Below are 14451 nucleotides of genomic sequence, written 5' to 3' on the forward strand. Positions count from 1 at the left end.
CTAGGGAGGGAGGAACGTGCTGCTTCACCTTTACACCTTCAGACCCTAACACAGTGCCAGGCATGGAGCGCTGACTGGTCAGTGGGACCACCAACGTGAGACCCAGAGCTGGCTCGGGGCCGGCTTCTCTGTGGATGTGTGGGTTGACTCATCATGACTCGTGTTTGCCGGCAACCGCCAAGCAAACCCAAGGAAATTGCTTCCTGCGTGCCCTCAGGAATCACTTCCTCCACACGTTCACTTCAGTCTCCCGCGCTGTGTGTTTGATAGTCAGACGGTGGCACACCAGAGTTGACTGTCTCCCAGTTTCACATCTGATGGGCCAAGTGCCTGTCCTGCTCCTGGAGTCTCATGGGCTCTTGGTGGGCCAGGTGCCCACCCCTGGGCAAAGTCTTGGGTGCTGGACGACTGCGAGGCTCTGATTGGCCAGGTCTGAGCCAGTGCCTTGCCTTGGAACCCATCATGGGGTCAGCCCCACGGGAATCACAGGATGGGGAATGGGGCTGGATCCCAAAAGAAAATAAAGAACTGTTACCCCTAGAATCAGGAGGAAGTGCTGGGCAGCAAAACCCCACACTGTGTGGTGTAGTGTTGTAGAAAATTTCCCTTTTCTTTTCCACCTTCCTTTGCATTACATTTCCCTTATTAAGTTGTGTTTGCAATATTTAAGCTTCTAGTATCTTCCAGTGTGTAGTATCTAGTCTGTTTTCTGAGGTGAGTTCCTCATTTCTTTCAAGACTAGAGCTGTGTGTGTGTGTGTGTGTGTGTGTGTGTGTGTGTGTGTGTGTGTTTTGGTAAGGTAAGGTAAATAATATTTATCCAGTTTCTTTGAAGCTAATTGTAAAAGGCATTGGCTTTTAAACCAGACCCAGACTTGAATTTGAATCCCGTCCTTACCCCTTACAGGCTGTGTGACCATGAGAAGGTCAGTTAACCTTTCGGAGCTTCCCTTTGCTTCCGTTTGAGAAACGGTGTAATATATACCTTGAAGAATTGTGTTTTTGTTGTTGTTGTTTTTGTTTTTGTTTTGAAGAATTGTTTTGAAAATTAGAGTGATGGTCTCAAACTTGAGTGTGCATCAGAATCCCCTGAAGGGCTTGTGAAAACTCAGGATGGCTAGGCCCCACCCACTGAGTTTCCAGTTTAGTAGGTCTGGGGTGGAGCTGAAGAATTTGCGCATCTGACAAGTTTCCAGGTGATGCCAGGGAACTCCGTTTTGAGAACCACCGGATGAGAGACTGACGCCTCTCTCTGCGCAGCCTCTTACGCAGAGCCTGGCGTGTCATGGGTGCCTGGGTGCAGCTGTGGAAGGCGAGTGGTATTAACATTTGTAATGGCTTTTGTGGCAGAGGATATTCCGTGATTCATCACACTGTTGTCCACGGGGTCACGACAGATCCTGTGTAGAGCGACACATCTTTCTGAGAAATTCCTTGTGTTCCTCATGACTGGCGGGGAAGTAGCAAGATTCCTCTGCCCCGCCTGGGTTTAACTTTCTTTTCTCTTTCCACTGCAGTACTCTGGTTTCCAGCAGTCTGCCGACAGGTGTTTTCTTTGTGGACATCTGATCATGGACATGGTGAGTAGGGTCAGCCGAACAAGATAATAGCATGGTGGGAGGGGGAGGCATTCAGAGAAAAAAGAAATTAATAATTGAGGACAGTGTTTCCTACCTTGATTTGTGGCTACATCTGGTTTTTTAAAAGAAGACCCCATGCTTGCTTGCTTGCTGTGGTAGCACCCGCATTTGGCTTTTACTGGAATTAGCGTCCTTCGCCGTCCAGTCCCCATGATGTCATTTCTCCTGGCACTGTCTCCTTTGGGCTGTTCACGTCACATTGGCCTCCCTCTGATTTTCTGTGGTCCTTGTGGCGTCCCAGGTGAGATGCCAAACGGAGCTGCAGAAATCTCAGCTACTTTGGAATTGGGTGTAGAACGTCAGATAACACAGTTGTTTTTCCCCCATGTTCTTCCCGGCTTGATCATTTCCTAAGATGAGGTCTGGGGGCCCATTGTTAGTTCTGAGATAGCAAAACAGGGAGCAGGTTTTATCCATTCCGTTCCTCGCTCAGCCATGGTTCTCTGAGCTTGTCCTGGGCCTCAGTGCCTTTATCTTTTGAGTGGGGAGACAGTTCTTCCTTCCTGGCCTCCTTTTAGGGTAAGGTTGTGAGGTTAATGAATACAGAGTTCTTATTTTCTCAGGGATCAAATTGCTCACCATTGGAGAACAGCCCTATCGAATTTCTTTAATATATTGGTCAGAGAAAATCGTTATATAACATTCTACTAGTTGAAAGAGTTAAATCCCTCTCTAAGCTGAGCCATTAATTCCATCATAGAGAAGGGAATTGCTAGTCATTGTTTTTGTTTGTTTGTTTACCTTTTTTATTGAGAAACAACTCAGAGGGTGCGCATCTTAAGTGTACAGCTGAATGAATTTTTATATATGTATATACCTATGTGTAAACACCACACAGATCAAGGTATAGAACATTTCCAACATCCAGAAAGACCCTCTCCCGCAAAGATACCCACTGTTCTGACCTCTATTGCCCCAGGCTGGTGCTGGAACTTCATACAGGTGGATTCATATAGTATAGATTCCTTTGGGTCAGCCTTTTCTCACTTAGAAAAATGTTTTTGAGATTCATCCATGTTGTTGTCTGTGTTGTTAGTTCATTTATTCTCATTGCTAAGTAGAATTCCATTGTATGGATATAGCACCCTTTATTTATCCATTCTCCTGAAGAGGGGGACTTGGGTGTTATCCAGTTTTTGGCAATTTATGAATAAGTTGCTCTTATGCATGTCTTTGGCGGACATAAACACTCATTTCTTCCGGTTTTATGCTGACAGGTATAAAACAGTGAACCAAAGCTGTCCCCGTTTGTGAACAGACGCTGTTGCCGTCCAGGCTCTGACACCGCACAGCACAGCCTGGCCCTGTGAGCGGTGTCCTGAGAAGCGGCTAAGGCCTTGCTAGGAATGCGGCCCTCCAGCCATTCCGCCAGGGGAGGCAGGCCCAAGCCACACACCCTCACCCCTTCCTTCCCCAAGTGCCTGCCCAACTCCACGGGGCTCCATTTCTTTAGCAGATTTTGTCCTTGATTTTAGAGCCCTTCTGACAAACCCACCACATATGAGGCCAACAGTGTCCAAATTTATGAACATGACTATACACTGTTCTTATCTGTGGGTATCCTAAGCCTTCTTTGGGCCTCAAGGTATTTCATTTATCTATTACTACATGACAAGCCACCCCAAAACTTAGTGGTTTAAAACAACAGTGATTTATTATTTATCATGATTCCATGGGCCAGGAATTAGGTCAAGGCTCTGCAGGGCGATTCTTCTGCTCCATGTGGCATTAGCTGGGGTCACTTACTCAGCTGTGTTCAGCTGATGGCACAAGATGATCTCTCACCCTCCAGGCCTCTCTCCCTACGGCTACTAATCTTACTCAGTAGTCTAGCCTGGACTTCCTTTCAGCAAGAGAGAGGAAGTAGCAGCTGCCAATTTTCTTACATCCTTGACTTTAAAATCTCAGAACATCATTTCTTCCTCATTCTATTGATCAAAGAAAGTCACAAGGCCAATCCCAATTCAAGGGAAGCGGGGAACTGAATTTTGGAGACCATCTCTCCCTCATGGGATAACATGAAGTCACACTCCTCTCAGACTTGAAAACTTACAGCGAATGACTGGTAGTGACACTTATTTTTAAAAATAGAACCCTTAATTGCCACCAAGAATTATAATAATACAGAGAAAGGTTCCTTCAGTTACCATTCTTGGTTCTCCAGCAGAATTCAGTTGTGCAACGCTTGGTGTAAATTGTCCGTCTCTGCTCCATCTTTGTTAGTAGAGGGGAATACTCTGGGCTTGGAGGTTGGGCATTTTCCCACATGAAAAAATTATTACACCTAGTCAGAATGCAGCAAAATGGTATCTTTATCCTACCATACTTCTGGCACAGTGTGGGTTAAATTAATTTAAGGGTCTCTTTCTGCCAAGACAGCATGAGTCTGGGGGCCAAATGCATTCCAAGGTCCAGATTGCCGAGGGGACTCTGAAGCCCAGCCGGTTGTTCTTCCTACTTTGGCAGCTTGGGGGGCCTGGAACATTAGTGAAATCCTAGAGGGGATGAGGAAGCTTGAAAGCTGAGCTTTCAGAGGAGAGCTGGGCTGGCATGACGTCCTCCCAGTGCCCCCCAGCTGCAGTGTGTGAGGTGCGGCATGGCCAGAGCACAGCATGGCTTTCCCACAGGACTTACAATGCTCCGCCAAGGTTCTCGTTGGTCCCAAGTCCCCTTCCTTCTGCCTGTCGGGAGGCTTTCTGTGTGGCCCCACTCAGGGATGCTCATGGCCATTCCGTACACTTCTTGCCTACAGTGTTTCAGTGCAGGCTTGCTGGTGTTGATTCCATAGTTCTGTCGTTTGTGCTAAGTTTCCTGGCGCAGGTAATCGCAGAAATGAATCTGCTACTGAGTCATCAGAGATGCTTTCAACTGCAGATTACAGAAAGCCCAGACTCAACTCAAACCAATGGTTCTCAAACTTTAGCATGCATCAGAATCACTCTATTCAAACACCCATTGCTGGAACAGGGCCCAAGAATGTGCATTGTAAACAAGTTCCCAAGGGTTGCTGATGCTGCAGGTGCAGGGACCATACTTTGAGAACCACTGACTTAATAGGAAAAAGTGTTTTATCTCACCTAAGAGGTTTGGAGGGAGGCAGTTCCATGGTGAGCTAATTTGGTGACTCACTGACACCACCGTAGACAGGACGTTCTTTCCCTCTCTTCTCTCTCCCACCCTCCGCATCTAGGCTCTGTTCTGGTTTCAGGATGGCCTCTTACAGTTCCAGGTATCAGTCACATCCAGATCAAATGATGCCGAGAGGAAGAAGGTGCATGGGGCTTTCTCCTCATTGTGTTTAAAAGCAGCAGCAACAAAGAGGCTTTACTTGCAATTGGATTTGAGATAATCCGGGGCCGAGTCACGGGCTTCTGGATTATCATGCTGCAGAGTCAAAGCTGCTTAGTAGGGGCACCCAGGAGAGAGAAGTTAAGAGGTTTTTCCCAAGCTCTTCCATTTCCTTGTGGAGTTTCCTTTAATCTTTCCATGTATTTGCTGCTTCCCAAATCTGAGGTGGAGCCTTTCATGGCCCTGCTTTGCATCATTTCCTGCAGAGAATCATGTTTTTTGATCGAGAATCCTCCCTTCTGGAGGTTTGTGAAGTGCAGGAGAATGATACCATTTGGTTTCCTCCTATTTATACCTGTAACTAGGTTAGCCTTTCCTGCCCCCATCATTGCTTGACTTGGTCCAAGTGAAACTGGGATGAGGGTGGCAGTTGCTCATATGGACCCTCAGTCTGATGTGTCTCTCCCTTCCACTGGCACTGCCTTCCCTATAATCCCAGCTGAGTCCTAACCTCTTCCTGTGCACCCCAGATCCTTCAGGCCCTGGGGAAGTCCTACCACCCCGGCTGCTTCCGCTGTGTCATCTGTAATGAGTGTTTGGATGGGGTACCCTTCACTGTGGACTCAGAGAACAAGATCTACTGTGTCCGGGATTACCACAAGTAAGGAGAGCCACTCGTGTAAGCCACACTGGCTGAAACTCAGCAGGGTGGAGGGTGGGGACCTGCTGAGGCACATCTGCAGGCTGCTTGCACTGTTGTCGACAGTGCAGCGAACGTGCAATGGTTTTGAGGGGTGTAGTACGGGCCTCGGGGGTCAGCGGATGCCCGTGCAGACAGGAACTGATTAAAGAATTACGTTTACTGGAAAAACAGGACCAAAAAACCTATAATCAGATTCCAGACTAGGCCTCTGGAGGAATGTGCCAAGCCCTGTGGCTCCAGCCTTACCAAACTTCAAAAGGCCCTGATTCAGGGCTGGTCTCCACCACCCTCGGTTTGCCTGGGCCTGTATGAGGCACCATGAGGGGGGTAAACAGGTCAGCCTCCAGCCCTAGCAGAGTGAGAGGGAGCAAATGCACTTGTTACCTCTGAGGAACAATCCCGAAGCAATAGTCAGGAGTGTGCCAGGTCTGTCTTTATAGACGAACTAGAGGGATTCATGTGAAGAGTGATGGGTGGGAGGCAGGGCCGGGCCAGCGAGGAAGGCTCCAGGCACAAGTCTCCCCGAAACACCTCAATATGCCCTTCACTGCTTCTTTGCTTCTCCCGCCAGGGTGTTGGCCCCCAAGTGTGCAGCCTGTGGCCTTCCCATCCTTCCACCTGAGGTAAGATGCTTTTTCAGTTCTGCTCCTGGGGTCTTCCAAGAGATGAATATTTCCCTGGGTCATTTACAAGATCTGTGTCCTGTCCTTATACCTTTGTAAAAATACTTCTAAAATCTCAACTCTGAGATAAATGGTGTCTTCACCAAGAAGCCCGTTTCTCATTAGCTGCCTTCCCTAGCCCAGTGTCCTTCTTATGCCCTGTTTGTCCCTGTAATTGGGTCACATTCTCTGACTTGATACTAACTCCCAGATTAGATGATGAGCAGATGAACAAGACCAAGTAGGTGGTTTTTTCACTGTTGACTCTGACATTCCAGATGGTAGAACTGCATCCCTCTCAGTTCCTCTCATCTACTCTATGTGTCCTTTTTTCTGCTGGTGTTAGTATCCACTACTGATTCCTGCAGTTCTCCTAAGGCCACCTACTTGCTGCCCCGGAACCCTCCCCCACCCTCCTGGCAGCGGAGCCCGATGGCCCCCCATATAGCCTCTGGTTCTTGCTTTCCTTTGGTCCAGGGCTCAGATGAGACCATCCGAGTCGTGTCCATGGACAGAGACTACCACGTGGAGTGTTACCACTGCGAGGTAGGCCCCTCCCTGCCCTAGAAGGCCCCCAAAACCCATCCTAGAAGTCCAAGAGGAAAGCATCGTGGGTTGATGGAGGCAGGATGTGGGCAAGGGGCTGCCCTCCAGAGCTGACAGAAGAAGTGGGGTGAAGCCTGATTTGGTGGTGGGGGGAGGGAGGTTGGAGAAGATGCGTAAAAGTCTTTACTGTTTTCTCCATGTTTGTAACCACCAAGTCCTGAGCCGGTCACAGCTGCTCTCCCTGAAGCCACAGAGTGGGAGGGTCACGGGGAGTGTGGGTTTCAGGTCCTTTTGGGGGGCCAGATTGTCAGGCAGGTGTGTGATTTGAGGAATAGACTCCCTCCCCTCCAGCTTGTAGTCTGTTCTATCTGCCGGGAACCCCTTTCTCAACCGAGCCCTGAAAATCCTGAAGAAACCCCCCTTGGAAACAGGCATGTTGCTGGTTGGTGTAAAGGCAGGTGGAGCCCATCTGTCCCTTCTCTGTTGTGTCACACCCCAGGCTGAAGGAGTCACTGGTGCCCCATGACTGTCAGGAGAGCCAGAGGTTGTGAAGGGTGCAAACGCGTTAAGTGCTTGTGAAATTTCAACCAGAATTAAGTGGATTCACCCAAGGAAGGAGATTTATTTTGTGATGCTGTGGGTAGGGAGAACAATGAGTGTGGGTGACATATAGCTTGATCCCACTGCCAGCATGGAAGAAATAGGTGGGAATCACTGTTGGTTGGTACCCCAGGTGCTGGAAAAAAAGGTAAAGACACTTGCTCAACTGTGCTTTTATTCAACCCAATATATACAAAACGTTATCGCTTCAACATGCAGTTGAGAGAAAAAAATTTTCCTGAGATATTTTATATCCTTTTTCTGTCCTAAGTTTTGGAAATCTGGTGTGTGTGTTTGCACTGACATGACATCTCATTTCTGACCAGCCCCATTCCAAGTGCCGGAGAGCTTCATGTGGCCAGTGTTGGACAGTACAGTCCAGACCCTCACTGGGCTGGAGCTGCGTGTCTCCGCACCGGCATTTTTTTTTTGCCCGGAAAGAATCACACAGCGCCCTCTGCTGGTTGTACGGGACTGTGTGTGGCCTTTGTGTCACTCTTGCAGTCTGTTTTGTTTTGTTTCGTCACCACTGGATATTTTTGCCTCACCCCAGGACTGCGGTCTGGAGCTCAATGATGAAGATGGTCACCGCTGCTACCCCCTGGAGGACCACCTGTTCTGTCACTCCTGCCACATCAAGAGGCTGGAGAAGGGTCACTCATCCACAGCCCTTCACCAGCACCACTTCTAGCCAGAGCCTCCTGCAGATCTCATGGTGGGGAGGAGCCAGGGTTGCACCATGAGGAGTCCGCGGGTTAATTCCTGTCACCCCTGGGGACGGATTGGGATTGGGGGAGTGGAGGGGAGGCAGGTGCCTTTCCTTTAAACAAGGAGGGGATCCCTGCTGGTCTGGGATTATGTATTTTTTTCACTGCTGCCACACCCTCATCAGATTACTCAGGAAGAAACCCCAGCAAGCGCGTGGCATGTGACAGGAGATCTCATTAGTGTGACTGAATGAACCTTCCTGTCCCCTCTGGGAAGAGTTCACACTTCAGTGGGAAAGGTTTGCACTGAAGAGAGATTTCAGCTGCCGATATGTTCAATCCTTTCCCTCCCCTTTGGAAAATACCTGCACCCAAACACCCCCTCCCAACCCCTCCCCCGCCCCACACACACCATAATTTAAGATTTCCTTCCACTCCAGAGCTTCAGTTCTTCTGTAGAATGGCTGCAAATTTTAATTGCATCATCGCAAGAGGGATGCTCTGACGTGTGCTTTGTATCTTAGGAAGAATTCACTTGGTAAAGCAGAGCCAAGGTTTGAAATAAGTGAGATGGGGTTTTCTCCTTGTAGCCTAACATCATTCTGTGTGCCCCTGGAAATCTTCACTCCTTTAAAGGCAGCTGGCGGCCTGATGGAGGATTGATCCTGTTCTAGGAAAGTGTGCTTTGGGATGAGAACTTGGTGCAGGCGCCAGGCCTCTTTTGCCCGCCTGTTGTGCTTTTTTTCCTCTGGAGCTCTCAAGAATCTGGGACTTCAGAGTTCCCCCTGCAAAGGCTGGTCTCGGGATCTTTCGTGGAGATCCTCTTATGCCTATTTTCGCTTCTTTAACAATGGACTTTGGGGAAGTGTGCCCACATACTGAGACCTGACCCCTTATTAATGAGGAGAGTTTTTGTGTGTAAGATCTCAAAGCCAGCCTGGGAGAGAGTGCCTGAGCATAAGGTATGATATTCATTTCACAGGTCCCTCTCTTGCCAATTCAGGTATTATGCTTGAAGAAACCAGTATAAGGTACACTGCTTTTGTCTGTTTTTTTTTTTTTTTCTTTCTGTAAAAATTGTTTCCCTCTACTTTCAGTCTCCCACACACAAAAAATACCTCACAGATAAGAGCTTCAGATTAAGGACGAATTTGGCCATCACACTGGACTCAGCCAGTGTGTGTTAGGAACCTCTGGCTTCACCCAGGTCAGACCAGTGGGTCAGGGCACTGTAATCTTAACTAAAGTTCAGCTGGGAATAGATCTGATTGATACTGGGTGCTCCTGCCTTATGCATTTCATCATGCTGGCTCCCCGGGATGGCAAGGGCTAAGGGGGGGCCACCTACTGGCAGGATTTCAAGGCCACCTCTGCACTGAAGAGGCAAAATGTGCCCTGTGTGTCACACTCCTGAGGCCAGAGGTCAGTACCCCTGGGTATTTCAATGAGAAGAAAGTGTGAGAAAAAGGTTGGCTGACATTTGGCTTCTCAGCCCACGGGGAGGGACCCTGGGCCTTTTCGCAGGAGGACAGGGGCCATCTCACCACTGCCAGCCAGGCTGGGAGCATCTGCTCTCTGCCGCCTCACCTCACATCCAGAGGGAGGGGATTGGGTGGCTGGGGCCTCGGAGGGCGTCAGTGGAACCCAAAGGCACAGGGACTCACAGACTATTCACTGGGCCCAGTTCTAAGCCTCTAAACCATGCTTTGACTCCTTTGGTAGCAGTTGCCTGTAAGAAGCACAGAAATGGCACCATGGATTGTCTTTTCCGTTTTTGTTAAATTCATTCTGCTGGAATCCTTTGGCCAGATGTCACTTCAGCCCAAGCTGTGTGATTCTACTGGTTCCTTTTCACAGGCTGAGCCTCCTAAAAACCCATGAGTGTTTATATGAGGGCTAAAAACCCAGGGGGTGGGGAGGTGAACCCTGGGGTCCCCCCTCCCTTCCCAGCATACCATCCAGCTCAGCCTTGGCAAGGCTGGTGGGCAGATGGAGCCAGCCAGTATGTCTCAACCTGTCTCTGCCAACCTAGGATTATTTCTGGCCTTGATGACACACCTTTGCTCCACTATCAAGTCAAGCAGAGGAAAGAAAATTGCCTTGGAGCCACATCAGAAGTAGCAGGGATTTGTTTGCAACTTGGTAACAGTTGACCCTTGAACAGCATGGGTTTGAACTGCATGGGTCCATTTATATGTGGATAATTTTCAGTAGTAAATACTGCAGTCAGTACTACACGAGATCTGTGGTTGGTTGAATCCACGCTGCAGAGGGACCACGGTTACGGACGGCCGACTGTAAGTTATATGAGGATTAACCCTTAAGTTGTTCAAGGCATAACTGTAGTTTAAAAATCTGATTCACTTTTTAAATGAAATTTTTTTTTTTTTTTTTGCGGTACGCGGGCCTCTCACCGCTGTGGCCTCTCCCGTTGCGGAGCACAGGCTCCGGACACGCAGGCCCAGCCGCCATGGCTCACGGGCCCAGCTGCTCCACGGCACGCGGGATCCTCCCGGACCGGGGCACGAACCCGCGTCCCCTGCATCGGCAGGCGGACTCCCAACCACTGCGCCACCAGGGAAGCCCCTAAATGAAATTTTTAAAGTGTCCTTGATTGAGGCAATTTTGATATCTCAGCAAATATTTTATACTGCTGAAGAAGAACAATAAGAGAATTTCTAGACACCCTAGAAATCTGAGAGGCAACTTCTCTTACTGTCAGTGTCCCTGGAGAGGGTAATGGGTAGGAATCTCCTACCAGTTTTGTCTCCTCCTCAGGCCCTTGCAAAAAAGCCATGAATAGATGCCCACTTACCTGGTATTTTAAACTTTCTATAAATTATTAGCCAAATAGAGCTATAATGGGGTTGTATTTATAGGCATGTAGAAAGAACACACAAGCACTTCGTAGACCAGGATGAATAAGTTTGTTTTAAAAGGTAGAGCAGATAGCCTTGAGTTCCCTAGATGACTCGTGGACTTTAGATAAACAAGAATTATGGGCTGATTCCAGATGCCAAAGCCAGCCTCCAGCCTTCTCCCTTGCCTCACTTTGCCCTCTAGTTTTTTCTTGTCATTTTTCCCCCCCAGCTAGGGTCATTCAAAAACGGCCTGAGTGATCTGAGAAAAGCCAGGAATGCAGTTTGGCCTGTCATAGCAGGATCCTCTCTCTCTGACATTATCCTCCCCTCTGTGGTTGAGTAGAGAGTGATTCGTTCATTTTTCACACAGAAGGGCATTGAGTCCTGTTGGGTCATTGCCTGCACGTGGCGGCAGGACTTTCCATTTCTCCGTGGTTAGTGCTTGAGCGAAAGCCTCTTTCAGCTGAGTCCACTGAGGTTGTGCCACTGAGTCCTGGGTGGCCGGTGGGATTACCAAGGAGTTCTGATTGCTTTCAAGTGCTGCCATCACCTTGTTTCCGTGGACTTGAGTTACCCAAGATGAAAAACAGAAATGTTAGAATTTGAGAGAATGATCTGGAATTCATACTCCTTTGCAGGCTGTTTTTGTGTGCCGTTTCCCACGTGTGTGAAAGTATGAGAGCTATGATGGCTGCTAGTGCCCTTGCAAAGAATGTGTGCAAGACTTGACCCCAAACCATTGTTGCTTGATGCACTTGTTAAAACTGTCGACCAGGAAACCAAGTGCTTTGTATTCTCCTTTGTGCCAGGAATGAGTCCTAATTTCCCAGTTACTATTGGAAGTAACTTTTAAAAGCAGTAGGAAAAAGATGAGGAAGATGTGTTAGCTATCAATTGTTCTGAGCCAGAACTGGACAAATATGGGAAATTTCTATATAGTGTATGAAAATTTCACTCTGCAGGGAAATTATTTTCCCCTGTGTCTCTTCTTTTACTTTAACTGATTCAAAATATTGTTCCTGTAAAATTATTCAAAATTTTACTGTTACTATAAAATTATTCAGAATATTGTTACCATAAAATTATTCAAAATATTGTTAACTATAAAATTATTCAAAAATTTACTGTTACTATAAAATTATTCCAAATATCATGACAATAAAACTGCCTTAATTTGTAGACTATTAAAGTGATCTCCAACATAATCATGTTTACTGGGTCTGCTTTTGTGTGTATGGAGTAAGCAGATGGGGCTTTTTGCTAACGGGATTTGGTCTTTTAGAGCTCTCGATTCTTTTTTTTCCTTTCTTTCTTTTCCATTATGGTTGATCACAGGACATTGAATATAGTTCCCTGTGCTATACAGTAGGACCTTGTTGTTTATCCATTCTGTATGTAATAGTTTGCATCTGCTAATCCCAAACTCCCAGCACAACTCTCCCCCGCCCCTTTGCCCCTTGGCAACCACAAGTCTGTTCACTATGTCTGTGAGTCTGCTTCTGTTTCGTAGATAAGTTCATTTGTGTCATATTTTAGATTCCACTTAAAAGTGATATCATATGATATTTGTCATTTCTGCCTTACTTCACTTAGTATGATAATCTCTAGGTCCATCCATGTAGCTGCAAATGGCGTTATTTCATTCTTTTTTATGTCTGAGAGCTCTGGATTCTTAAAGAAATATTCGGGCGTTGAAACTGTGTAGGGTCTCAGATTTTATCCTACTGGCAAGCTAATAAGCTAGCATGCCATGGTTTTGTGGATCCTGGCAGAAGTTATAAGACTCCTGGGTCAGAGACAAAGGACACTTTATTACTCACAGTAGCAGCAGTAGCGTTTCACACTGTAAGCCTTTGCACTAGTTGCCTGAGCTCCAGTTCCTACAGGGCCCCGTGAAGAGGGCCAGGTGATACCTGCATATGCGGTGGGCTGTGTTACAAGAGGAAACCCAAGCTTAGAGAACCACAATCTTTTAAAAATGGGCAGTAAACCTGCCTGACTTTTGCTCCAGAGAGAGACGCTATCTCTTCCATCCAAGTCTGTTTATTACTCAAACATCCTTAAAAAGGTAGTCTGGAAGTAAGGCAGTGCCTCCCTCACAAGGTGTGTAGGAATGTGAGAGACGCTTAGAGAATCGTCTTTCAGTCTTTCAAGCATCCAATTTCTTCACCTGGGACCTTATTATTGAGACTTTTCAGGTCATGCTCAAAACGGTGGTCATTTTGTCGCCTTCCCTTTTGTGTATGTTACTGTTTTTTCTAATGAGGTTATGACCAAAGAATTCCAGAGGTGAGTGACCCTCTAGATTTAAGGCAACCACATACAGGAAGGCAGGACTTGCAGACGGAAGGGGCAAGCAATGAGAGAGTGGCTATTCCGATCTTACAAATGCAGGCTGCTGCTTTTCTATGACCCTGATGCTACAAGGGATGAAGATGTAGTCAGGGGAAATGTCTGGGCCAGGGTGTGCCCAGGACTAGAGACGAGGTCTCCCGATTGCTAACTAGCATGGGAGAAGGGGTGAGGAGCCAAGGTATGTGATTGCCATCTATACCCAGACAGGGAATAGCCCTGAGTCGACTCATGTGGTCAACCCTCTGGTGCACAATAAGCCCTCGGGCGGGGTGGCTTTGGGGTCAAAAGCCTGGATTCAAGTTGTAACTCAGGCTCCACCACCAAACTGCTCAATGAACGTAAGCAAATTTAGTTCCCTCATCTGTAAAAATGGGGATAACAACTGAACTTACCTTACAGGACTATTGTGGAATTGACTGAATTAGTCCAAGTAACGAGCTTAGAGCTCTTAATTTTTCAATAATAGTCACAGGTTTTAAGACTTACTTGATCTTTCCATTGGGACAACTAACAAAATAAATTACAAATGGGTTAAAGTACATGGACAAAACGATACAAACACAATTTGAAAAGAGCAACAGAAGAAACCATAGGGTAAATATTGGTAAACTGGAATATATAAAAGTGAAAATTACTTGAGGTTCAAAAATATTATAAGGAAAAGGAAAATATAAAAGATAAGCTAAAAATTGCAATGCGTTCAATAGCTTAAGAATTAATATCCTTAATATACTTAAAAGTTTAACAAATCTATAAGAAGAAAATGAGTACATATATCAAGAGAAAATATATACATCAAGTAATATAAGTAAAAGGAAGTTCCGTTTTTCAGTTAAGAAAAGTGCAAAAAAATCATAATGAAATTTATAATACTCAGTGTTAGCATGCAAGGAAACATGCTATTGATGGAAATGTGTATTTGTTTAAATTTTTTGGCAGGCAACTTGAAAATATATACCAAAGTCTTAAAAAGTCCTTGAAATGGACCTTAAAAATGTCTCTCTGATCATTCAACATCTAAAAATTTATAAGATATCAGAAATAATTCAACATAGCATTATTTTTAAAAAAGTGTTAAACTGACAACAAC

The 14451-nt window shown here is 46.6% G+C and overlaps 1 protein-coding gene across 2 annotated transcripts in view; it reads left to right on the top strand.

Annotated features, from left to right (window-relative positions):
- The window catches only part of LIMD1 (LIM domain containing 1), a 69760-nt gene extending 60450 nt beyond the window's left edge, over positions 1-9310 (top strand). For both annotated transcript variants that reach the window (XM_027097038.1, XM_027097037.1), the window contains 5 exons: positions 1517-1579; positions 5458-5588; positions 6202-6253; positions 6770-6838; positions 7992-9310. In XM_027097038.1, coding sequence (XP_026952839.1) covers positions 1517-1579; positions 5458-5588; positions 6202-6253; positions 6770-6838; positions 7992-8129 — 453 coding nt within the window. In that variant the 3' untranslated portion in view covers positions 8130-9310. The remainder of the gene's footprint in view (positions 1-1516; positions 1580-5457; positions 5589-6201; positions 6254-6769; positions 6839-7991) is intronic.
- The last annotated feature ends 5141 nt before the right edge of the window (positions 9311-14451 follow it).

The sequence above is a fragment of the Aethalodelphis obliquidens genome, unplaced genomic scaffold (assembly GCF_003676395.1).
Source record: "Aethalodelphis obliquidens isolate GAN/ISIS:26980383/991018 unplaced genomic scaffold, ASM367639v1 scaffold111, whole genome shotgun sequence".
Classification (NCBI taxonomy): domain Eukaryota; kingdom Metazoa; phylum Chordata; class Mammalia; order Artiodactyla; family Delphinidae; genus Aethalodelphis; species Aethalodelphis obliquidens.